The sequence below is a fragment of the Lindgomyces ingoldianus genome (genome assembly GCF_010093535.1).
Source record: "Lindgomyces ingoldianus strain ATCC 200398 unplaced genomic scaffold BDR25scaffold_14, whole genome shotgun sequence".
Taxonomy (NCBI): domain Eukaryota; kingdom Fungi; phylum Ascomycota; class Dothideomycetes; order Pleosporales; family Lindgomycetaceae; genus Lindgomyces; species Lindgomyces ingoldianus.
Genome location: NW_022985175.1, coordinates 549,651 through 573,804, shown reverse-complemented (window position 1 = coordinate 573,804; position 24,154 = coordinate 549,651). Strand labels below are relative to the sequence as shown.

At 51.5% G+C, this 24,154-nt stretch overlaps 6 protein-coding genes across 6 annotated transcripts; 5 read left to right on the top strand and 1 right to left on the bottom strand.

The window, feature by feature from the left end:
- Positions 1–13: 13 nt before the first annotated feature.
- Positions 14–4,638, top strand: BDR25DRAFT_368132 (uncharacterized protein; the record flags this gene model as incomplete). The annotated part of the gene is made up of 3 exons (XM_033697037.1): positions 14–3,504; positions 3,557–4,370; positions 4,497–4,638. The coding sequence occupies exons 1-3, from the start codon at positions 45–47 to the stop codon at positions 4,636–4,638; spliced, it is 4,416 nt and encodes a 1,471-aa protein (XP_033548163.1). The 5' UTR covers positions 14–44.
- A 5,479-nt stretch (positions 4,639–10,117) lies between these two features.
- On the top strand, positions 10,118–12,027 carry BDR25DRAFT_223675 (uncharacterized protein; the record flags this gene model as incomplete). The annotated part of the gene is made up of 2 exons (XM_033685122.1): positions 10,118–10,256; positions 10,310–12,027. The coding sequence occupies 2 exons, from the start codon at positions 10,118–10,120 to the stop codon at positions 12,025–12,027; spliced, it is 1,857 nt and encodes a 618-aa protein (XP_033548162.1).
- Positions 12,028–14,162: 2,135 nt separating this feature from the next.
- BDR25DRAFT_333968 (O-acetylhomoserine ami) lies at positions 14,163–17,157 on the top strand (the record flags this gene model as incomplete). Its single annotated transcript, XM_033692892.1, has 9 exons — positions 14,163–14,683; positions 14,745–14,800; positions 14,851–14,934; positions 15,060–15,205; positions 15,262–15,475; positions 15,528–16,096; positions 16,152–16,245; positions 16,310–16,467; positions 17,154–17,157. The coding sequence occupies exons 1-9, from the start codon at positions 14,635–14,637 to the stop codon at positions 17,155–17,157; spliced, it is 1,374 nt and encodes a 457-aa protein (XP_033548161.1). The 5' UTR covers positions 14,163–14,634.
- Positions 17,158–17,399: 242 nt separating this feature from the next.
- On the top strand, positions 17,400–20,438 carry BDR25DRAFT_393453 (long-chain-fatty-acid-CoA ligase 1). The gene is made up of 6 exons (XM_033698255.1): positions 17,400–17,528; positions 17,636–18,020; positions 18,102–18,135; positions 18,198–18,416; positions 18,481–20,065; positions 20,116–20,438. The coding sequence occupies exons 2-6, from the start codon at positions 17,847–17,849 to the stop codon at positions 20,225–20,227; spliced, it is 2,124 nt and encodes a 707-aa protein (XP_033548160.1). The 5' UTR covers positions 17,400–17,528; positions 17,636–17,846; the 3' UTR covers positions 20,228–20,438.
- A 483-nt stretch (positions 20,439–20,921) lies between these two features.
- On the top strand, positions 20,922–23,385 carry BDR25DRAFT_333966 (uncharacterized protein; the record flags this gene model as incomplete). The annotated part of the gene is made up of 4 exons (XM_033692891.1): positions 20,922–21,455; positions 21,486–22,200; positions 22,294–22,968; positions 23,333–23,385. The coding sequence occupies 4 exons, from the start codon at positions 20,922–20,924 to the stop codon at positions 23,383–23,385; spliced, it is 1,977 nt and encodes a 658-aa protein (XP_033548159.1).
- Positions 23,386–23,703: 318 nt separating this feature from the next.
- On the bottom strand, positions 23,704–24,132 carry BDR25DRAFT_223671 (transcription initiation Spt4; the record flags this gene model as incomplete). Its single annotated transcript, XM_033685121.1, has 2 exons — positions 23,704–23,799; positions 23,860–24,132. The coding sequence occupies 2 exons, from the start codon at positions 24,130–24,132 to the stop codon at positions 23,704–23,706; spliced, it is 369 nt and encodes a 122-aa protein (XP_033548158.1).
- Between the last annotated feature and the right edge of the window lie 22 nt (positions 24,133–24,154).

Genomic DNA, 24,154 nt, shown 5'->3' with positions numbered 1-24,154 from the left:
TGATTCAACTTCACTGCCATTCTTGAGTTGATAGACAGATATTCATGGCTGACCCAGCCTCGTTGCAAGTCTTCTCGCATGACATCCTTCCGAAAACATCGGAATGGCACTTCCGCGATTCCATTGAGATTCCGAGGGATCTCGGACAATACTGCAAGACCAATTCAGCAATCGAGTTCAAGCAAGATGGCCAAGATGTCTCCTTCTGCGTCTTGGTCTCCGCTGGGTGTTCACATATTGCCGCGGTCGAGGTATACCCGTTGGACAAGAGCATAAAGGTCACTTCGTTTCACTCCAAGGATGGCCTCAAGCCAAAATGGACCGTAACACACCATGGCAGAGAAGGGGAATTTCCCACATCGCAATCGACCAGCCGGTACGATACAGATCACATGGATGGCGGCATCACCGAAGATGGGGAAGCTGTCCTTCTTGTCTACAGACCTAGAGGTGGAGCTACCGTGGCATATCTCGTCAATGCAGATGGATTCACTTTGAGAAAACCACCCTCCGACACAGCCCTAAGATATTCGACACCCAATGGGAGCCTGTCCGAGGATAGCGAATACCTGTTCTACACTCGAGATGGGACTCCTTGGGGCAAGAGTGGAGAGGCCAAGGTTGTCGAAGCATACTCGATCCGACATCTTGCTCGTATGAGAGCTGTGACCTTTGCCTTTGGCGATGGTCAGCACTTGAGAAATACATGTCTTCATCGCCCACTCAGGGTCCGTGGCACAATCTACATGGGCATCAACACCTCTGACTTTGGAGGCGAGGGCATTGGACGAGGCAGCCCTCCATTGATTGTGTCGTCCGATAAAAAGCTGCACTGGAATTTCGACGAAATCGATATCATGCGATCGGGTTCGAATATCTCCATCTCGCCGGACGATTCGTCAATGTTCTATATCGGGGCCGATTCAGCTATGCTATACCACTGGGACCTCAGAAATCCGTCTTTGAAACCACTAGGCAGCGTAAGACTTCCGGGTGTGGAGTACAGTCAATATCGGAAATGGGTCATACATGGCAAGGAAACATCCATCAAGGACGCCATCGCCGAACAGACTCATGCCGTCCGGTTCTCTTCCAACAGCAAAGTTATCACGGTCGTCACACTGAACAACAAAGAGTTGGTCATCAATGCCTTACTAGCTTTCAACCTTCAAGTAATCTTCCATGAAAAGGTCGCACATCCACTAAGACCATCCTTAAGCGGGCTTCCCGAACCCAACCCGCTCCCACAATGGACACAACTTCTTCCTTTGCGCATTGGATTTAATGATGACACCGGGCTCACTATATTTGCGATGTACCCTGCGGACATCACAAGAACTCCAAACGGCTTACTCCGTCTTTGGGGTGTCTCTGGTATCTTAATCTCCCTACCGAAGGCTTTGGAGAAAATCAAGATGGTAGAGGACTACTTCGATTCGAGCGCTGATAGACTGTTAAAGCTGGTCAAGGCTGTGGACAATAAAGAAGTGAATCCTGTGTGCCGCTTTGGCTGGAAGCCTGGAGTCGTAGACCGCAACGACCCAGATGCGTTTGAATTGGAGCATGGACAGTTACCGAACCCCACATCTTTGGAGCAAATGTGGCAGCAAGACTTCTATGAGAAGGTGTTTGCTCAGCCTGGGTCCTCGGTGAGAATGAACTCAAGCCCAGAGCTTTGGCGATTCTTCCTCCCTCAATTATTCAGTTTTACGTACCCATGGAACCAGGCACAAAGAGTCAGCGTTTTCGGCGTAGTCATGAAAAATGAGTATCATCTCATTGTAATTGGTCCCTCGCCAATTTCCCCCGAGCAGACTGTCATTCGAGCACTTTATGCCACGGATATCAAGATTTCCGGGGACGGAAAGGAACAGATAGAATTATACAAGAGCTACCCAAATTTCTTCCTCCGCGTTTCCTACCTGGGGGATCGGCCTGGAGGCTACTCTGGCGCGCCGATGCCTATTCCAAGATGGACAATCATATCCCCCCATTTTCTTGAAGAAGATGCCTGGTATGATACCTTCATTATCCACCGAGGAGCCCACGTCACCATGCCCAGTAATTGGAGTCAAACACCAAACCCTGCGTTGATGAGTACGGCGAATTACTATGCTTACTTTAAACCATATACGTTCGTTGTCCAAGACAACGCTAACTATGGCCATCGCGATCGCTCTGCATATGTCCTTCCCAAGTATCTTCTTTGGCGAGAGTACGGTCTCCGTGGACTCCGCAAAGGCAATCCAAATGATATCTTCTTTGGCGGAGGCCGCTTTGCTGATAGTGTGGGCTCCTATTTGCAGATCTACAAAGACCAAACATATGACGACACAAATCCTCTTTATCCAGGAATATTTGCCTTGGCTTGCAATGCGGACCATAGAGCCCAGAAAACGCAGCATGTTGACGCGTTCTTCCGCAGGTTACATCAAGACGACCGGTGCCTTCTTGAGAACTCCCATGCAGTAAGCCATACACTTCCGCTCGCGTGCAGAACTCGTCCAATTGCAACCCTCTCCTTCATGCGGCATGTTGCGCTATTTCAATTCAAGGTTAATAATATCGGTCCTGTTGCAGTGAAAAATGGCGCCACTCAATCGAAGGTGGCTCGATATGATGGTAAATGGGGGGTTTTTTACCATAGCCTTGGTGACCTAAAGAACATGATCCAGAATGTGTGGAAGAATTTGTACGGGATTCAAGCAGAGCCGAATAGCAGCCATGTGACGCTGCCATTGCCCGGCTTCTGCTCATTCACTCATAAACTATATAGACCTCCTCCCGTTTCCGCATCTCCATTCAACGACCGCGATGATTCGTTTTGGGAGTTTGTCCGTGCTACAATGCCCACAACCGAAGATGATAAATTTCCCAGATGGGAGGTTTGGATTCACAGTGCTGTAAAGAAGAGCGGAAGAGGGCCATCGAGCCCATTCACACGACTGGTAGAAGAGATCCTCGACATGAAAGATAGAGAGACTCAACTCTCGTTCTTGAGAGTTATATGGCTGGAGAAGCTTCTCGCTTGGAAGATGCGGACATTTGGACTGTGGCTCTATCTGACGAGGACTGCCCTTCCTATGCTAGTTCTCTTCTCGGTTCACCTTACAATCGCCGTTCTACTGACTGCAGGGGGTGATTACGACACCAAACGCATACCTGGGTCAATTATCCTTCTAGCCGTAGTCGAGGCTTTGGTGGCATGCTTTGTCCTCTCTGTTAAGCTCCGTCAACTATATCGCGTTCCACAACTCTTCTTCGGATCCTTCTTCAACTACATTGATGCCACTGCCGTATCCCTAGGCCTCACAACCTTCTTCCTCGTTGTATCGAAGAAGGCTCCCTCTCGGTCCTTCCTAGGCTTCTCTACACTGTTAATCTGGATCGCCAGCATTCTTATGCTGAGGATATATCGGCCTCTTGGCATGCTACTCTTGCTACTGACGGAAACCTTTCAGGAAGTATTCTCGTTTCTAGCTCTACTCTTCTTCATCATCTTAGGTATGTGTCCATCCCTTTAATAACGGACAGTCTAGCTATTTACACGCAAAAGGCTTTGCGTTCGTGCCCTTCCTCCTACTCCGAAACCTCAACATAGACCAACCCACAGACAATCCCTTCTCAACCTTTCCCCTCGCGTTCGGCCAAATGCTGAATTTCATATCATCGGACTATGGAGCGTTAGAGCCGTATCAATCATCGTCGACTTCCATCAGAACCCTGCGAGCGCTCTATATCGTCATCATCACCATCTTCTTCCTAAACACCCTAATCGCGATGCTAAATCTCAAGATCAAACGCGCAGACAAGAACGCCGAAAATCTCTACCACCTACAGATGGCTTCCCTACAAGTTGAGATTGAGCTGGGCCTATTGTCGGCCTCGGAACGATCCCGTCGTGATTGGTTCCCTGAATGGTTTTCGTACTCAATGACGGAAACCGAGAAACGTGTCTGGAACGACTACTTGGAGAAGAATCCGCTAAAGTGGACCGAGGAAAATAGTTTTGGTGAAGATAAAGATCATGCACCGCTTGTGCCGGTTGAGCAGCCTCCGAAAACACAGGTTGATGCTCGGAGTACTACTACAGCTGGACAGAGTTCATCTACGGTAAGCAGAAGGAATACGAAACTATCAGAGCCCCTTCCACAATCAGGTGGTGGTTCAGTAGAGGTCGGGCAGCAACAAGAAACCATTCCTATCTCGGCCTCACAAACTCCGACTGCCTCTTCCTTTTCATCGACGAGGCCGACTCCTAATCCAGCGCCTCCTCCACAAGGTAATGATTCAGAACCACTGCTGCAATCGCAATCACCCCCAGAAGCCTCAACCCCTGCACCTCCGCAAAATTCGAAACCCACATCAGCGTCAAGCCCTCCTAGCAACCATCTAATACCGAATCCTTCCCAACCTAAGCCTCATACAAGCTTAAGCGATACAGAGGGAAACCACAATGAAGGGACATTATCATCTACAGGGCAGACATATTCTAGCACAGAACATCCGTGTAAGATTTGCGCCCAACCTGGACACTTATGCACAAGCTGTAGGCTAGTAGCATATTGTTCCAAAGAGCATCAGAAACAGGATTGGAAAGCCCACAAGAAAGACTGTAAGGGAAAGGGAAAAGTGTGAGGCGCACGTCAATGTGGGGTTGAAGGCCGCCATCCAACAAAGTATGGACTTTGCGGAATTGCATGGTTGGAGAGGTGAGGGAATGTGACGGGTTTGATTTTTGACTGATATCCATACTCTCGGTCTGGCAAATGGCTTTGTAGATCATGGCCCCTTTCGTACTTCTTCTTGTAGCATGTTTCACAGCGATTTCCCTTGGAATAACCGGCCCGGGGGATAATGTTACTTATTGAAGAACATGACGTGGGAAACGTACGACAGGAATTCTTTTCTTTTTGTTAATATTTTCTCCGATTGTAGTAAGAGCTTCCCTAGATAGACTCTACTCTGGTTATTGCTCACGGTACGTGACAACGAGATGTAGTTCTGAAATTGGAAGTTGCAGGAATGCACATGTATCAAGAGCAAGAGCTAGAGCTCATATACCCAGCTCTTGAAAGTGTGTAGAGTCCCAACCGAACAAAGTCAAGCCCGTGTACCCAGTTTCAGAGGCAGCAGCAGCAGATATACGACTAGAGAGCGGGCCTAAACCCAAGGACTTGGCCAATAGAGGTGCTAGATTTCTAGCTAGTAATCGAAGCTGCGGACTATAGGCCTTGTGGGGTTCAACTTAAGAAGTCCATCTCCATTGTAACCGCCTTAATTACACCTTATGTGTGGCAATGAGAATATGAAGCGGGTCACCTTGCCATGGCGCGACACTGCTGTGCCACCAGAAGCATAGGAATTTTTGTATAGGCTGAAGCTATCCAAGTTTGCGGTTGTTGCTGGTGAGATCAATGATGGTGGGGTCTGCGGTATTGCTAACGCGACTCAGTGTTATGCGAAATTGTATTTCTTGCGAGTACGAGCTCTACTCCGGCGAGACTTCATTGTCCTGGCCAGGCATTCGTGACCTTGCCCATAATTACAATTATTCGAAGGCGCGGATGCTTGTAAACTGTCACCATGAATCGGGCACATGGCGTTTTGTAGGCTTGGTCATGATGCATGGACTGCTGGGTGGCCTGCTTGATACAGTTTTATGGAATGGAGACACCAAGAGTAGATTGTCTATTTGTCCAGTGTCAAGGGGACGGTATTAGACGAGCATAAGGCATAAATTCTGGAAAGTTGAGGGTAAACGGCGCAGTACGAAGTGAAGCAGAGTATTGGGTTTTGGGGAGTAGTTGTGCCGGGCCACTGTACTGGCGTGCCTGAGTGCTTATATTTGGCTGTGCTTGAACGCCCATGCTCGGCAGTGCTTGAATGCGCATATTCGGCTATGCTTGAATGTCCTTACTCGGCTTTGCTTGAATGTGTATGTTTGGCTGTGCATGTTCACTACAAGGTACACTAATGTTTAGATGAGGTTGGCTGCTAGAAACTCTTGAGTATGGGGTTTAAGCACAAGATCCTGGCCAAGGAACAGCGTCTAGGTGTGCCTTAAGCGTGATCTGGGGTGGTATTGGGAAGATTGATATACTCTCTTACTCCGCCAGAGTTGCTTCATGGTGCCTTATTAATTTGAAGGCCATCCTGAAGAAGGCCTGCTACATTGCAGGGACAGGGGAATGGGATGCCTTTGTTAGTCAGGAATTAAGAAGTATCAAGAATTTCTTCAAGCAAGGGGGCTGAACATGGTAAACGGTAACCGGGGCCTGAGAATGAAGCCATGGCGTAGGAAGCAGACATCCTGGAAAGGCATGATCGGTGAAGTGGGATGGAGTAATGCCGAATCAACTTAATTTTGCGCCCACATTACCTTGAGTGGGCGAGTAAGAAATCATTCCGCCAGTCCGGAGACGCAGCGCGGGGAGAAGAAGTCAACGTGAAACTTGGTGACGTTGCATAGAGGGGAAGCCTGCCGACACAACGGTGAAGAATGTGAATATGACCACTTGGCTATTATTTTGTGCTCTTCCTAAGTACGAGGTAGCGGCGGGTGGATACGCTGCTGTGAATTAAGTAGATACGGTAGATATTTCTGATGAGTTCGGGCATGTGACAAGTGAAATGTGCCACGATTTATTCAACACTTAGGTCGTTGCATCCCAAAACAAGTCAATCGTTATATCAGAGTCGTAGTGCCGTTCATTGTACGGCATCGCATGGCTTTTTGGTCCTCCTTTGGCACGATTCAAGACGAACCAGCACATCAAGCCACCAACAGACCTGCACCAGTGCCTTTCCGAATCCGGGATGTGGAGGAAGGGTAACCGACACGTGCTCTGAGTTTGTGAGAAGCCACTGCACCTCAATTTGATTGTCTTGTTTGAGCCACAAGCACAACAGAGACCAACCGCGATAAAGTGGCGTCTGCGAAATGACGGGGGCGTTTCAGCCCATGCGAGAAGTGTGGAGACCTAGCAAAACGATCGGTTGACGATTCCGATGAGGCGTTGTGAGGGACTGAAGACGTACTTGCTGTGTTGGCCAGGCGTTGTACGACTTGTTGGCAAAACTAAGCATGTACGACGTGAAAGGGAATCCGAGAGACCTCAAGAGTTGAACGCCGACAGAAAAGGCAAGGTTGTTCCTCTCTGATGAGCAAGGAAAGGCGGGTGATGCCAAGTCGGTATATAGATTTTCTGGGAAAGAAGCTTTGGACCTACCAATTAACGTCCGCGGCAATAATTCATTGCGAATTCGCGAGAATCATTTCGTTTTCGTGCAGAGCTTGAAATTCAACATGCTTGAACATTCCGGTGGACGTAAGGTTCCTGTCAGTTCGAAATCCAGAGCGACTTTTGAGAGCTGAACGGCATTATTGCTCCAAACAGGCTGTTCGTCTCAACTACTCCGTGGGACATCCTTGGGGTTGTAAAATGGCGGGTCGTGTTGCATAAAAGCCGTCTCCCGACACTTCGTTACTATACTGGCTCCTCCCATATCGTGCCTTCCGCCGGTGCTTGGCATAGGAGGAAAGGACGTCCTCGGCTTTGACTCTCGTTTCGATCGCGAAGGCGGGTAACTGCATCGGCACGATTCCTGACTGATGAGGCAGATACCCGTTGTAACCATCCAGGGGAAGCGACGGTGCGGAAAATAGGGAAGGAGGCCATGGCTGAACGAGAGATTCTCGTGCAAGCAACAGTCTCTGGAGGCTCTGAAGAATGCAGCATGTGGTAACCTTTAAGGGTGTTTAAAGTCCGAAAGTGTCTCTCAGGTCCTGGCGTTCGGGTATCATCGAAAGGCCGCGCCGGAACATTCTTGAAGCCCTTCCAAGCCTCAATTCTCCCTCTGATGGTTGCCAGGAAGCACAACGAGAGTGGCGGCCCGCCGACGTACTAAGTGTTCCCTTGGTGCACAAGCGCCGGCAGCGGGAAAGGGAGTGGCGCCGGTGCTCCGAAAAAGGGTGCCCTTCTTGTCTCAATATCACAACTCACCTCCTTTGCCGTCGTTGATCCAGAGCATGTTAGGCAGATCTCAGGATCTGCTGATCGGCATACAAAAGCCTCACAAGAAGCGCAACACGACCCGCAGCGGGCGCCGTTGAGAGCCGGGATTGCGTATTCCCGTGGGGCCAATGAACGCGCCAGGAGAGACGGGAAGGTGCCCGCGGAGAGGGGAAGTTAGGTCTCCGACTCGAAGGAGCAGGGTCAAAGGCCCACCCTCAGAACCATGGAATCCCCTCTGCGAGGCCATCCGCCGCCCAGTGCTAGGGCACCATCAATGTGGTCATTGGTCCCAGCCTGTCGTCCGCTCACCTGAGAAGTAGGCGTGCGCAAGTGACTGGGGGCGGATATATTGCAAAGTATTTGCAGAGCACGCCGTGCATCTCTCCGCGTGATCGCACTGGTTTCGAAGGACGACGTGGGTTGCACCTAGTCAAGCTGGCCGCCGCCTTTTGTGTCTTTCGCCTTCACGCGCTGGACGGCAGCTGGCGCACACAAGTGGAAAAGCAAAGCCCTGGGTGGATGCTGGCTGTGAGACTGTTCAAGGGCCAGATTCAGCCACTTGCACGCGTCTCTGAGCGCTGTTGCTTGCTAAGGTTGCAGCCTCCGGACATGAAGGCTGAGGGAAATCAAAGTGCATCGGCACCGACTAGCGACGTGCCTCCCCCCACCCCCCCAGGGTCGAATTCCAGACGGGTAAAAGCACCCGCCAATGCGGCCGAGGAAGCAATGCTCAAAATCAATCTGCGCTGGTTCCAGAAGCCACGTCGAAGCCTGTCTGCAGCCCCAAGTCGCACGCTGATTTTTCTCGTGCAATACTGTGCTGGGTTGTCGAGGGCCTTCGGCACAATGATCAATGAGAATCGTGGACTTGGCCCATGGGGAAAAGATAAACGTCGGCCGTCTGAGCGCTGGAGCCCGTCGCCCATTAAGGTTTCCTCGCGAGTCGAGCCGCGCTGCTGGCGGGTCCACTGCCATTTGTTTCGTGGTCGCCCGTGCTGGCCCACAGAAAAAAATAGCATGGACCGATGCAATTCACGGTTGAGGACGCACGTCCAGCGACCGGCCAAAGTTAGCAGCAGCGAACGCGGATCTTTGGCATCCGCTAGAGGGATGCTCTTCATACGGGGGCCTCTGCAAAGGGCAGCCGTCAGCATCGGATCAGTCATGCAGTCCCAAAAGGAGTGGCGGCCGTGAAGGGCGATGATAGGTTACCGAGCCCACAGGGAGCGGCTTGGGAACAAGGTGGGCACAAAGCAGTCCAAGCGAGCGCTGGGGTTACAGCAACAGCTAATTCAACCGGGTGGGCGCTTGGACACTCCCCCAGCCCTCTCCCCCGTTCCCTCATCTGCTCGACTCTCCTCTCTGCCACTGCTTCAGCTCCACTCCACCACACATCTGGACGGCCTGCGAGGAGCGACGGCGATACAGGAGTCAACAGCGCCCATCGCATCCAATTTTCGGTCGAGTCGTGTGTGTGCCGCTCGAACGCTTCCTCGTCGCCTCGACAAGAAACAATCGCCCGACGAGCGCCAGTCCTATCACAGCGCACCCGCCCTCTCTCAACACCCTTCGTCCCACTTCGACGCTAGCAGACGTCGTTGAGCCGCATTTCAGTATCTCGACCTCCACTTTTCTTGCATTGTAATTCTGCGTGGTAAGTGTTTTGAGTTCTTCGCCGTCGTTGCTCGCCTCTGTCGCGCTGCGCTGGGTGGCCTGGCTGACCCCGACGGCTCGGGCTCGGGCTCGCCAACACTATGGGGAGTTTCCTCCTACACGGCGCAGCAAAAGAGGGTCGACAAGTCGACAACATGTGCAGAGACTTTGACTGACGTTGGCCAGAAGCTTTGTTCCTTGGGTCTGAATTATCTCGCTGCCCCTTCGCTCTTTCCCGACCAGCCAGTTGGGTTAGTGGACCGACCCGTAAGTTCCTTCCCACTGCCACGGGCGCTCCGAGCCTGGGCACGAAGCATTCAGTTGTGCCATTGCCGCATCAAACATCTAAAACCCATCGCGTCCAGACGCCTGAAGCTGACGCGACTGTAGGCTCACTCGTGCTCCTTTTGCTATCTATAATTTCCGTAGCACACATCAAATTCACAATGGCGTCCGTCATCCAGGTCCAGAATGAGACCAATAGCTCTGCCTCTCGCGTCACGAAGGAAGGCAAGAAGATTACGTACGCATTGCAGGTCATCCAGCAGCCCGAGCGTGCCAGAGCGTGCGGCTCAGGTGCAAAATGTGAGCCCTCAATGCGGACCTTCCCCCCGTGGGCCGTGACTGACTTGTTGCAGCATCTGCCGACCGTCGCCCAGTTGACCCTCCTCCAATTGTCGAGCTGCGTGTGTACGAGGGCGAAGGCCCAAGCAGGCAGGAAATCACCTTCGCTTACAATGCAAACTTCTTTCTGTTTGCTACTCTCGAAAATGCCAGAGCCATCGCACCAGGACGCGCCCCGCCTACAACTCCGAGTTTTCCTGTCCTCACCGGCACGCCGGTTGCTGGCATGGCCTACTTGGACCGCCCCAGCCCGGCTGGTTACTTCATCTTTCCGGATTTGTCCGTCCGTCACGAGGGCAAGTATCGCTTGAGCTTTGCCCTGTACGAGGAATTGAAGGACCCCAAGGATATGGATCCCGACGACCGTTCTGCTTTGAGCGCCCATCCCCAGGCCGGCGTCGATGCGCACGTCTCTCACCGTCTGGAGGTTAAATCCTCTCCCTTCGTGGTCTTTTCGGCGAAGAAGTTCCCCGGCCTTTCTGAAAGCACAGCCTTGAGCCGCATGGTCGCTGAACAGGGATGTCGTGTTCGCATTCGTCGCGATGTGCGCATGAGACGCCGTGAGAATAAGTCATCCAAAGATTGGGATGAGTATGATGAGGAGGCTGCCTATGACCAAGCCAGGCGCACCGCGACTCCGGATTCCTACGGCCAACAACCGGGTATGCCCACCCCCAACCCGGTCCTTGATGGAAGTGACCGCCCCAGATCCGTGTCCAATGCTAGTAATGCTTCCTTCGCTCCTCCTCGTCGCCCAAGCATGGACGAAATAGCTCAGAACTATCAGGCTAGCAGTGGATACCAGTCCATGGCTCCTCCACAGACCTCAGGATATTCTCAGATGCCACAATATGGAACCAGCCAAAGCCAGTACCAGAGCCAGTATGCTCCTCCCCAACCCGCTGCTCCCTTGATGCAACCTCCCCAAGCTCCCTATTCCCATCAGTCCCACCAGTCCCACCAGTCCCACCAGTCCCACCAATCTCACAATGGCTATCCAAGCCCATCCGGGATGCATATGGGACAGTCTTATGGGTACATGCCGAACCAGAACTACCAGCAATCGCACTATGAGCAGCCTGCCCCTATCCGTCAAGAATCTGCGGTTGAATACGCTCAGCCTGCTTCCGAATATCGCCGCCCTTCTATTCCTCAATCCACTCAGCAGTATCCCGGTCCGAACCAAATGATTCCTCCCTACAACCCAATGGATCAGTACAATCGGCCGCAACACCTGAACCAGCAACTCCAACCCTTGCAGACCCCAAGCCACAGCCAACCTCCAGCGTCAACACCTTCTGCATTGCACATGCCTGGCCCACACTCTCTGGCTCCCCTGAAGACACTGCAACCACCGGCCCCTGCTGAGAAGCTTGAACCCGTTTCTCCCTCGTATCAATCTCCTCCAAACTCGATGCAATCTGCTCCAATGTCTGCGACGTCCGATGCCCCCCAGAGTCATGGCTATCTGGACTCTCGACCACCGTTGGCTAAATTCGTTCCTCAGTCTGGTATTGGACAGAAGCGCTCTTTCTCTAGCACCTTCGACACTAAACATGTAACGGAGCGTCTGCAGCAGGGTGCACGACCCAACCCCTCTGGACCTAACTACGGCTACGACAGCACGTACGACGAGCCGGACATGGAGGAGCCCATGGACAGGGCAGCAATGAGCTACCGTCGTGCAGATGGCACTCATCGTCAGCGTCATGTTCCTGAACTCGGAGTTTAGGCCAGCGATGCTTAAAAGGCGGCAATCTGCTCTAACGTATTTCCTTTAGACCTGATGTTTAGTCACGGCGGATCTGATCTGCTCACTCCATATCCTTATATCACCTACAACGTATGATTGTGCAACCCACAGCGAGCCTTTTCTTGTGTACTCTTCCTCTTGATATCGCGGATCTTCGAAAGGCAGGCAATCCTTCGGGATATACTGTCCCCCACCACCTTTTCTTGACGTTTTGATCGACCAAGAAAACACACAGTCATTAACCACATCCTCTCACTCAATTTCTTTGGATCATTATCGACCTTATCTCCTATTCTGTTCTTGTAGTTGTAAGCTGATGGAGCGAAGCACCCTTGGGGTCTGGACACACAATCACCCTCGCACAAAGAACGTACAGCCTTACGGCGCAAACATTTTCTATTCTATTCAATGGCTTATGTAGCCTACCACACACTATTGTCTTCTTTTCTTATACAATTACTCTGGACCGTTTTCATTGTCGTTGTCTGTCTTGATTATCGGCGAATTTCCTTGGTTTTGAACGTAGCTTTCGGATCACCTTCTAAGAATACTACTGGCCAGATAGTTTGGAAGCTGGGGCGGCTGTCTGCTAGACACCTGGGCTGAAAGAGAACATTGATTTTCTAGGTCTTCTCGGGCTAGCTGGGATGACGGTTACAGAGACAACATACTACGGATGAGCAAATGGGTGGGCGAGCGGGTTGAATGATTGGAGATATGCTCTGTGGGGTTTACTTTTACTGTCTAGATGTGATGTGAACAATGGGAGCTCCTACTTCTCTTCTTCAATGAAGCATGCAGAGCAGATCTGCGGATGTGATGTTGTTGAATTTGATGTTGTGGGAGGACTGATGGGTGTTATTGTGTACGACGCTAGGTTTCGAGGTTACACACCTGGTATACGTATCTCAGCGGCGGCTGGAGTAGGTGGTAATGGTGCAGCGTTCGTGTGACCAGCCTCCTCGATTGTGCATCACCGACCACACCCCCCTCCAAGTTCCCAGGCGTCGTTTACACTTTATTCCCCAAACACCTAAGGTTCTGTTGTCAAGACTTTTCTCTGACAGCCTACTTACTTGAAACTTGCACATTAATCCAAATCTCCCATCCAAGCTAAGGCTCCTGCACGTCACGCCGCGTCTCCCAGCAATCCAGATGCTGACATTGACTACAATTTATCAGAGTTGGGGTGCTGGCACGCCTCTTATTACTGGTATCGAGATCGTATCGAAGATTTCACTAAGTGGTTAATTTGTGAAATATGGGAGGGTAATTTGGGTGTGTGGGTTGATTGGGTGTGAGAAAGGATTGTGCTGGGATGAGGCCTGGGATTTGGATTCGTGGAGTTGTAGGGAGGCACGTGGGAGGGCTGGAGGATTCGTGAGGGGTATCGAGAGGGGATCCAAATGGGAGGGAGTTAAGGTTGGTTAATACGAGAGTCTACCTGTTCCTCTCGATGCTGCCAAGTCTTGATACCTTTACAGCACTGCCTTCCGAGCCTTATCACAAAACGTGCCGTATCGTCTCTCCCGTGATCGTACATCTCTCAGCCCTCGGCGATTTTCTTATTCAACACGAGAACCCCTTTTGTGATGATTAATCCTCAGAGGGTTCGCGAGTATATACGGTCAGCTCGGATGCACCCCACAAAAATGGAAATATATAGTGAACGTTAAACCGTATGTCTTTCATTTCATTCTTTTTTCCCAACGCCACGACAGTGCCACCCCGCAAACAGAACCTGCTGTCCAATCGTCGGAACAGACTTGGCTAGAATGGATTCGGCGACCTGACACAAATTGTGTGATATAAGCTGTAACTTGAGCACACATGCACGCTACGTGAATCGGCGGATTTTATTATGCAAGCTCTCCCGCCTGGGGCTGCAGCCTTTCCAGCAACCTGTCTCGAGGGGCAGAAAGGAGTGTCTCGCGGGACTTGGGGTTCCACGCCAGCGGCTGTAAGCTGAAGGCCTAAGCTGATGCTCTCGCGGTAGGACATCCTCGATCTGGGCATCAGTCTTTCGACTTTACGATATCCTTCTTCTCTTAGCAATTGAAAGTGGCCTTCCCGAGTGTAAACTGGCCTCCGAAGTACCAGAGCTCGATGGTGCTCGGTGGCTTTCTCTTGGCGCGGGGCATTGGAGGGGTAGAAATTGCGTGCTCGTGCTAGGATTTTCAACAACCAAACGCGACCGATCTCGGATGGGCTGATCATGGCTTCACTATATTGAGACAACTCAGTAGGCTGAGCAGCGGGAGGAAGAGTCAGCGGCCGACATTTTACACCGCGTCTTCGGCGAGGTGACGCTTGGGGTGGAGCTATAAAGGGAGACTCCCTCAGCGAAGCTATAGACCATCGCCCACGCGCCTGGATACAACGAATATCACACCAATACATTGCGGGGTCTAGTCTCTTTGTTTCTGTATGACGTGACGTGAACGGAGTTTTGCACAATTGTTACTTGAACTTGTTCGGCGACCCTTTGTCACAGTTACCAGTTCTCCCTTCGGCCCGGATTCTCCCCCTCCAAATCAGAACCACATCCCCGGATTCTCCACTTTCGCTCGACCGTACAAGCTCACCATGGCCGAGGAAATTTCTAAGAACTTCGAGACGCTGCAATTGCACGCTGGTAAGCTTATCCCCCACACAACGAGGAATTGAGTATCAAGGGGCTAACGAGAGCTTGACAGGCCATTCTCCAGACACAGCGACAAACGCGCGTGCTGTGCCCATATACGCGACCACTGTATGTATCATTCGAAGTAGTCTGCCTGGTTTGACAGCTCATGTTTACAGTCGTACGTCTTCAATGACTCCGCCCATGGCGCCAGGCTATTCGGCCTCAAGGAGTTTGGCAACATCTACAGCCGTATCATGAACGTGAGTATAGACAATCCCCTGGTGCCCGCTTTGCAGCTCCAAGTACTTCCTGAATTGGAAGAACGGCAAATCAACTGGATGTCGAGTCATTGAAACATTAGCTGATGGATGATGTCATCTTTCAGCCAACCGTCGACGTCTTCGAGAAGCGAATTGCAGCCCTAGAGGGGGGCGTTGCTGCTGTCGCCGCGTCATCTGGCCAGGCTGCACAGTTCATGGCAATTGCTGCGCTGGCTCATGCAGGTGACAATATCGTCTCTACTTCGAACCTGTACGATGATAATTCCCCCCTCCCCAACTGACTTACGTTGGCTTACGAGATCCAAGATATGGTGGCACGTACAACCAGCTCAAGGTCATGCTTCCAAGATTCGGCATCCACACTAAGTTTATAAACGGAGACAACCCAGAGGACTTCAAGGCCGCCATTGACGATAAGACAAAGGCAGTGTATCTGGAGAGCATCGGCAACCCAAAATACAACGTCCCCGATTTCGAGAAAATCGCCGCGATTGCACACGAGGCTGGAGTGCCGGTTCTTGTAAGACATACATAATGTAGTGGTTAAGGGAGTGTGCTGACACGCTTGACAGGTTGACAACACCTTTGGCGCAGGCGGCTACTTCTGTCGTCCCATCGAGCACGGGGCTGACATTGTTGTCCACTCAGCTACTAAATGGATTGGCGGCCATGGGACCACCATTGGCGGCGTCATCGTCGACAGTGGCAAGTTTGACTGGGGCAAACATGCGAAGCGCTTCCCGCAGTTCAATGACCCGTCCGAAGGCTACCACGGCCTCAAGTTCTGGGATACCTTCGGCCCTATTTCTTTCATTATCCGCGTCCGTGTCGAAATCCTGCGAGACCTTGGTGCAGCGTTGAACCCGTTCGCTGCGCAACAGCTGTTGCTCGGAATAGAGACATTGAGTTTGAGGGGGGAGAGGCACGCTTTTAACGCGCTCAAGCTGGCGAAGTGGCTGGAGAGTAACGAGAACGTTAGCTGGGTGTCATACCCTGGTCTTGAAAACCACCCCTCCCACGAGCTGGCCAAGAAATATCTCCCGAGGGGCTTTGGAGGTGTCCTTTCTTTTGGTGTCAAGGGAGGCGGTGCCGCTGGAAGCCAGGTCGTAGACAACTTCAAGCTCATTTCCAATCTGGCGAAGTGAGTGCTCCGTTCATCTCGTTGTAACGAATGTGAAGACTAACTTCGCTTTCAGCGTCGGCGACTCGAAGACTCTAGCAATTCACCCTTGGACTACTACCCACGAACAACTGAGTGACGAGGAGAAGGTCAGCTCCGGTGTTACGGAGGTAAGCGAACATGCTGCATATGAAGTCTGACTCTGCGTCCCTACACTAACGAATATTTTTATAGGACCTCATCCGTATCTCAGTCGGCACTGAGCACATCGACGACATCATCGCAGATTTCGAGCAGTCCTTCAAGGCATCTGCAACTAAGCCAGAGGAGAAGGGTGAGGCTTCCAATGCCGAGAAGACCGGAGAGACTGCCGGATCGTTGTCTGGCTCCGTGTAATCGTGCTGAATGTGTTCAGATGCACCGATTTCGAAACCACGACTTTGAGTGTCTTTGGGAGTCCTTCTGAGGCCGGTTTTGCCGAAGCGACGAGATGCCCGCTCGTGTTCAGGGCCTATATAGTAGATACCTATATTAGATCAAGTTTTCGATGAAAGACAAGGAAAAAAACTGCTAGGGACGTCGCAAGCAGTTGCGTTTTAGGACACGATATCTTCTCACAGTCATTCGGTGAACTTGCCATTATCTCGGCCTGTGGTTCGTACGAGAGATAAGCGCTCACATGTCTCCAGCTTCCCCAGAACCCATCCGAGTCTTCCCCACAACCAAAAAATGTCACCAACCAGCAAGCAGACATCATGGACCGAGGCATCTGACTGTTAGCGCGAACAAGAAACCATGGTCCCGTGATCTGCACCTAAGAAACGCCTCGTTACCCGAAACAGTTTCGCTTCCGTGTGGCGTGCGCGTTAGGCATGCAAAGATCTGGTCCGCGTGGTCTGGTGCAAGATCACCGGGGCATGTGAAAGAGAAAGCAAGCATATTGAAGGAAGGAATTTTGGCTTGTGAAAGCATCTATTTGCAAGCACAAACAGTAGATATTCCATATGGCTGCACAGTCGCACTCCTGCATTAAGGTTAACATTAACCTTACTTTGCGCGGCACCATGAAGCTACAAAGCTGACGAACACGGGTGTTGGTGTCAACGGTCCTCCGTACCAAGCCACAGATTCGAGGCTATTTGCGGAAGACCTGGTGGCCGAGAACTGGTAACTCCGAATCCTGAGCTTCATCTGGTGTGCTTGGCCCGAATTTCATCTGCGTTGGTCTGACGTACCGAGGCTCCAGCTCGCCTTCGAGACTGCTTCTCGGACGAAGACGCGACTCTTTGTCTTACCTCGCGCTTCGCCTCTCTCTTTAAAACCTCTTTCCCCTTTTTATCTTTTCAAGAAGGAAATCCTTTTCCCTTTTGAAGAGTCAAGCTTAGGAGTGTTCACACCCCACGATCCACCACGTTGCGAATCTGCTATTCAAGTTTGTGGCGTCTCACCCCTGGTAAGTTATGCGAGCTTCGGCTTCGCCGACATCCTACCATCAGCGCCCTGGGGCTGGGAGTTTCGTATCTTGGGGACTGGAGTTGCTGACTTTGGGCAACGGAGCAGAAATTTGAGGCATCCAGCAGCTTGTAGGATCTAATTCGCACTTCCATTCATTGTATCACGTTTTGCCCCAAATTACATCAGACTTTTCGCTCCCAAGTTCTTAGTATCTCATTCTAGCTTCTTCCATTCCATCACCATTCTGAAGGGATCTCTTGACTTTTGAGTTTTGAAATTACAAAAGAGAAGGACCAACATCTAAGCGTTGAGGAACATGTTCGGCCAACCAGATCCCACGCTCCAGCGCGCAGCCGAAATAGCAAAGCCACCGCCGAAGGGCCAGCCTTACAGTGTACCGATTCTTGGATCGCAGTCGGAAGGTCGCAGTGCTGTGTATCGGCACTGGAGGTACAGGGATGGTCCTATGATGGAGAGGCTTGACGAGAGCGTGAGTTCCCTTTATTTCTCGAATTTTACCTTGGGTACGTTGAGTTGCAGATTTGAAGTGCTGATTGAAGTGTGCGTCTAGATCACAACTGCACACGAAGCTTTTGAGGCATCAGGTACGCTTGAAAATCATTCCTTTCTCCCCCACAGCACCAGTTCCTAACATCACCAATTACAGCTACAAGATATCCACGGAATAAATGCTTAGGCAGCCGTCCTTACGACCCGGTATCGAAAACGTTTGGTGCATACCAATGGCAAGACTACCAGACAGTTCAAACCCGGAGAAAGAATCTAGGTGCAGGCTTGGTACATTTACACCGCAAGTCAGGGGTTGAGGGACGGCACTATGGAGTGGGTTTATGGTGCCAGAATAGACCTGAGTGGCAGATTACAGGTAGGCACCATATTTTGATGGCTTGAGACGTCATTTTGCCGGATTCACATGCTAATATGCGTAGATCTGGCATGCATGTCTCAAAGTCTGTTCACAGTTTCGATATACGACACCTTGGGTCCGGATACCACAGAATATATCGTCAACCACGCATCCCTGACTTGCGTCGTCACATCTCTAAACCACGTCACCACACTGCTAAAGCTAAAGCCTCGCCTACCTACGCTCAAAATGATCGTCGTGCTAGATCCAATTTCTTCCGGTGAGCTCCCAGGTCAGTCCAAAGGTGAACTCTTGAACTCTCTGGCTAGTGAGATTGGAGTAAGTATTTACTACATCGAGGATGTAGAGGCCTTGGGAGAGAAGGAACCAATTCCATATAGCCTCCCCAAACCCGACGATGTCATCACGATTAACTACACTTCTGGTACTACAGGTGACCCCAAGGGTGTCGTACTCACGCATAGGAACGCAATAGCGGGAATATGTGTAAGTATGATTGTCATTGGATGTTCACCAGACCAGGTCATGTGTTCGTTCCTTCCACTGGCGCATATCTACCAGCGACTAGGTGAACATCTTGCTCTCGCAACTGGCGCCGCAATTGGCTATTTCCATGGGAACATTGCGGAGCTCGTCGAGGATTTGAAAATCCTGCGCCCGACCTCCTTCGCTGGCGTTCCGCGGCTGTACAACAAATTCGGGTCCGCGATAAAAGAGGCTACTGTTAAGCAATCTGGATTTAAGGGCAAATTGTCGCGACATGTCGTGGCTACAAAGACTGCTGCGCTTAAGGACAAGGAGAACCCTACGAACAAGCACGCTCTGTACGATCGAATCTGGTCGAAGAAGGTTGTTAGAGCATTTGGGTTAGAGCGGTGTAAGGTGATGGTTAGTGGGTCGGCGCCGATTGACCCTGGTCTACAACAGTTCCTGAGAATCGTGTTCGGAAACAACTTCATCCAGGGGTACGGATTAACCGAGACCTATGCGGTCACTCTGGTTCAGCTCGACGGCGACTTGACGGCGGGAAATTGCGGCGCGGTTGTGCCAACGTCCGAATGCTGCCTTTTGGACGTCCCAGATATGGAGTACCTCTCCACCGATAAGCCACATCCCCGGGGGGAATTGCTAATTCGTTCATCGACGTTGTTTAGGGAGTACTTTCGTAACGACGAGGAAACGAAAAAAGCGATGGATAGTGAGGGGTGGTTCCACACTGGAGATATCTGTCAGATTGACGAGCTCGGCCGCTTCAAGATCATCGATCGGAGGAAGAACGTCCTCAAACTCGCGCAGGGTGAATATATCTCTCCTGAACGCATCGAAAACGTCTACCTCGCAAGCTGTGGGTACCTAGCAACTGCATACGTCCACGGCGATTCCCACCAGAGCTTCCTTGTCGGTATCTTTGGCGTTGCACCGGATGCTTTTGCGCCTTTTGCTAGCAAGGTCCTTGGTGAGAAAGTGGATCCGGTTGATTTAGAGAAGCTGGAGAAAATTGCTCAGAACAAGAAGATCGAGAAGGCGGTGATCAAAGAATTAGATAAGGTGGGGCGGAAGAACAAGTTCAACAGCTATGAGAAGGTTAGGGCATGCAGGCTGTTCATCGATCCTTTTACGGTCGAGAACCAGCTTCTGACTCCCACGTTAGTAACCCGGGCCTTGCTGTGCTACTAGAGTGCTAACGGTGCTATAGACTCAAGCTCAAGCGTCCGCAAGCTGCTCGGTGGTTCAGGGACCACCTCGATGAACTGTACGCTGAAGCGTTGGAGGAGGAAGAAAACGGCAAGATCAAGGCGAAGTTGTAGAATCACACTTTGTCCTTTTCCCCTTGCCTTCTTTTTATTGTTCATGGCTTGCATATTTGGTTGCTTTAGAGAGTAGACGTGGTGGCATTGTCCTGCATATTCATACATGTGTATTTCAAGATTCTGGAGGGTGGTGAGCTGCCTCTAGGGGCATTTTGTGCTCGCTGTGTGACTAGCAGTTCGAGGCCATAAATGATTTGGTAGAGAATTGACACCTACTGTATAAAATTTATGCCCTAGCGCTGATGCTGCCATGGGGCACCATATTCGTGGTTAAGAGCCTGAGGTATCTTTACGGCATCTGAGCATAACGAGTATATTCTGTGGAAACAGTCAAAATTTAACAAATACTTCGGCGTGTGGCTCAATACAATGGCACTGCATCGCAGTAGTGGGTCGAGGTGTCACGTCCCCTAGATAGGGCTGAAACGGTCGTCTCGCATCTTGGCACCTCGGAGTTCACGAGCCGCATGCGGGAGAGTCCTCAGCTTGCGCTTTCTCTCAGAACAGTAATCAGACACCCCCCACGACACTACACTCGTTTACTTCCTGCCTTGAGGACCCTTTGACAGATCGTTCTGGCTCTCAAGACACTGTTGATGCTATCTCTCTATCCACTGGGGCGAACCTAAAGATCCAGCGCTGCGCGTCAGCGCCAGCGTCGCAAGACCACATCGCAACTTTCCTTCCCCAAATGCAGCTCCCGAAGCTCACGCCTCTGCAATCGAGGCTTCTGGCCTCTGTAATTGCAACCTGTTTCCTCGTGTTGATATGGATCTCGTTCCAGCCACACCACTTCGTCTACGCTGCCGAACTCAATCCGCTACCCCTCACCCCGGAAGTTCAGACACATGTCGAGCAGTCAATATCTCCTTTTATACCAAATGGGCAGATAGTAGAATTGGAAGAGGAAGGGGGTGGATATGAACCAGACTTTGCATACTTTGACCGGAATCTGATAGGCAGGGCAGCGGATGGGGTCGATGCGCTCACGAACAATGTGAAGAAAGGCATGGATGCGAATCCAGGAACGACGCATAATTTCGTGCTGGAGAAGAGTCAGGTTCAGGCTAAGAAGTCGGCCCCTGGATCGGGCTTCCCTTCGCCGCTGGATGGGCGGGGTGTGGAGAATGCATCGAAGAGGGGTATTTCGGGGGATTTCGATAGCCCCGAGGGTGAAGAGGAGGCAGAACTGATAGAGATGGAGAAGAGGCAGAGCGGGAACAAGGTGTATATCTCCGTGAACACATGCCGGCAGCCCTCGACCAACATTAGTATTGTCACCAACGAACCGCCGCAACTCATCCTCTATGTTTCGACGTCGACGAATAATCAGAAACCAGGTCCGAAGGCGGAGAATGACCTGGCTACTCCACCTATCCCCTTCGTGGGCGGACATGTCAATTTCAGTATCCAGGCAGATTCGGACGTCTATATTGGTGTGAGTGCGCCCTCATTGACCACAGGCTGGACCGGAAACTGGCACTACGAAGTCGCCGCTAGCATTGACGGATACTACCACAGCTACAACGACACCTCCCCTTTTCTATGGTTGATCGACACAGATGCTAACTCGGCTCTTTTCATCACCTACAATCTTACCAAGGAGAACTCTTCGGAGGAAGTCAACAAGCAATGGATGGATATGAAAACACCGTTCACCATGTACGCCTTTGCTAAAAACGACTGGGGCAAGACGGGCGCTGGGCTAGAGAGGTCGTTCTGTGGGCTGCAAGAGCAGTTTAACAAGGCGGCAAATATAACCGTCTCAAGCGACATGACAAAAAGATATGGTGGAGGTGGTCGACCGAAAGCCCAGCTCCATGTTCAGGGACTCACTAGTGGCGCGACGTATGTGGGTTTCTTGGCCATGGATGGAAATGGAACGACGGAAGCGCTTAATGTGCCTGGAAACGCTGTCCCACAAGCGGGAGGTCGAGTTTGGAAACAGTTCGAGTGGACCACTAAAGCGCGTAAGTTGCTTGCCTCCCACCTCATCATCCCCTTCCCCTACCCCCCACCCCCACCGTTCCTCACCTCCAACCTTACTAACAGGATGCACACAGGTACATCTTGCCAAGTAATCTTCAACCTAAAATTCTGCACCGATGTCGCCTATGCCGTCCCCTCAAATCCTAAATTCACCAACAACATGACAGGCCTCGCCTCGCTCTACGACAGCCAAGCCTCAGCCTACTTCCAGAACTTCACAAACTCGCTCCAGCAGGTCGCCTGCGACACCACGGGCACCGCACAATATTCCCTCGCACGCACCTGCCAAGACTGCTCCGACGACTACAAACAATGGCTCTGCTCAGTCCTCATGCCCCGCTGCGAAGACTGGAACGCCACAAACCCCTGGCTCATAGACCGCAACATCGGCAATCCCTTTCCCCAGGACGGATCGTTACAAGCAGGCACGTTGGCGTACGCGAATAACATGACGAAAAACTTCAACGACACATTCCGCCAGCGTCTCGCATTCAACACGAGTCGAAACCCCATGATCGACGAGGTAATTCAGCCGGGGCCGTACAAGGAGTTGCTGCCCTGTGAGGATCTGTGCTTTGATATTGTCAGGAGTTGTCCCGCGCAGCTGGGGTTTGCATGTCCGGATGGTGCGAATCGGTATTCGACGTATGGGCGGCGGAGGAGCGGGAGTCTGAATTTGACCTGTAACTTCCCGGGCGCGGTGGTGAATTTGAACGTGTTTAGGGGCGCGGCGGGGGTAGGGATGGGGGGTGTGAAGGTTTGGATGGTTGGGGCAGTTGCAGGGGCAGTTGGGGGGTTGCTTTGGATGTAGATGGCACGGAAGGAATGGGTTTGACTGTGATTGTGCTGGACGGTTGAATGCCTTCTGAGTGGGTGGGTAGATGTGGAATTCGCACAATGTTTTTTAGTTGGTTAGCAGCGCATGGATAGGCGTTTTCTGGCGCGAGGGATTGATTGGGGTCGGCATTGAAAATACTGGATGTATACCCGAATCCAAAATACGTTGGCTTAGATGACTGTCGCTGATTCAAGTATTCAATCACCCTTAGTCTATTTCTCTGCCTATCTTGGGATGTCACCTGCAACCATCCCATCCGCTTAAACATTACACAGGTAGCAGCAACAGGTCGCTGGGGCATGTTTGGAAATTGCTTCTTTGGCGTTGAATGATAAAAGGTGTGTTCTTGATTTTCTCTACTGGATGCCCGTCTAGGCATAGGTGGATGTTGGTAGTCTCACAATGCAGACTGCAAGATGCTCCTTCCCCTTCCGATCTCTAGTATCCGGGAACACATATATACCACTAATTAGCCGAACCACCTTGACTCATGCAAACATAGAGCTCTGGAGCTCCTGTTGAAAAATTATCCGTGATCTTTCCCTATGACGCCGTCGCTGAATATGCAGTGTGGGTAGACTAGAGAAGGGGAGCTTGGGACAATGCTCCCTCGTCATCTTATTTTATATATTGATTGTGACTTGGCTCAACCCTCGGTGGGAAGGGCCTCGCTAACGCTACCGTCGCGGGGTATGTAGTGTATGCCAGCATTCTCAGCGGCCACGACGGCATCCTCGGGCAGCTATTTCACAGTCAGTTCTCGCTTCTCTCACTGTCCCCTTCGCCCGCAAGCTGTACTCACGATTCCCTCCACCTGGATCGCATACACGCCCGGAACGTATCCCTCCAACCGCTGATATCTTGCGACCCAGCTCCTCTCTGTGTTACTGACCGACAGCAGGCCGTCGAAAACCTGGCTGGTGCAGTCGGAGATGGCGTCGCCGTTTCCGGTGAGTTCGAGGAAGCTTTCGCAATTCGGACAGCCAGATTGCATGAACTGCGAGTACGTGCGCACGATGGAGCAGACCATGCAGGCGCGCATGTGGCGCTGCTGGCTGCTTGGGATGTAGGACATGTCGGAGTCTTCAGGCGGGAGC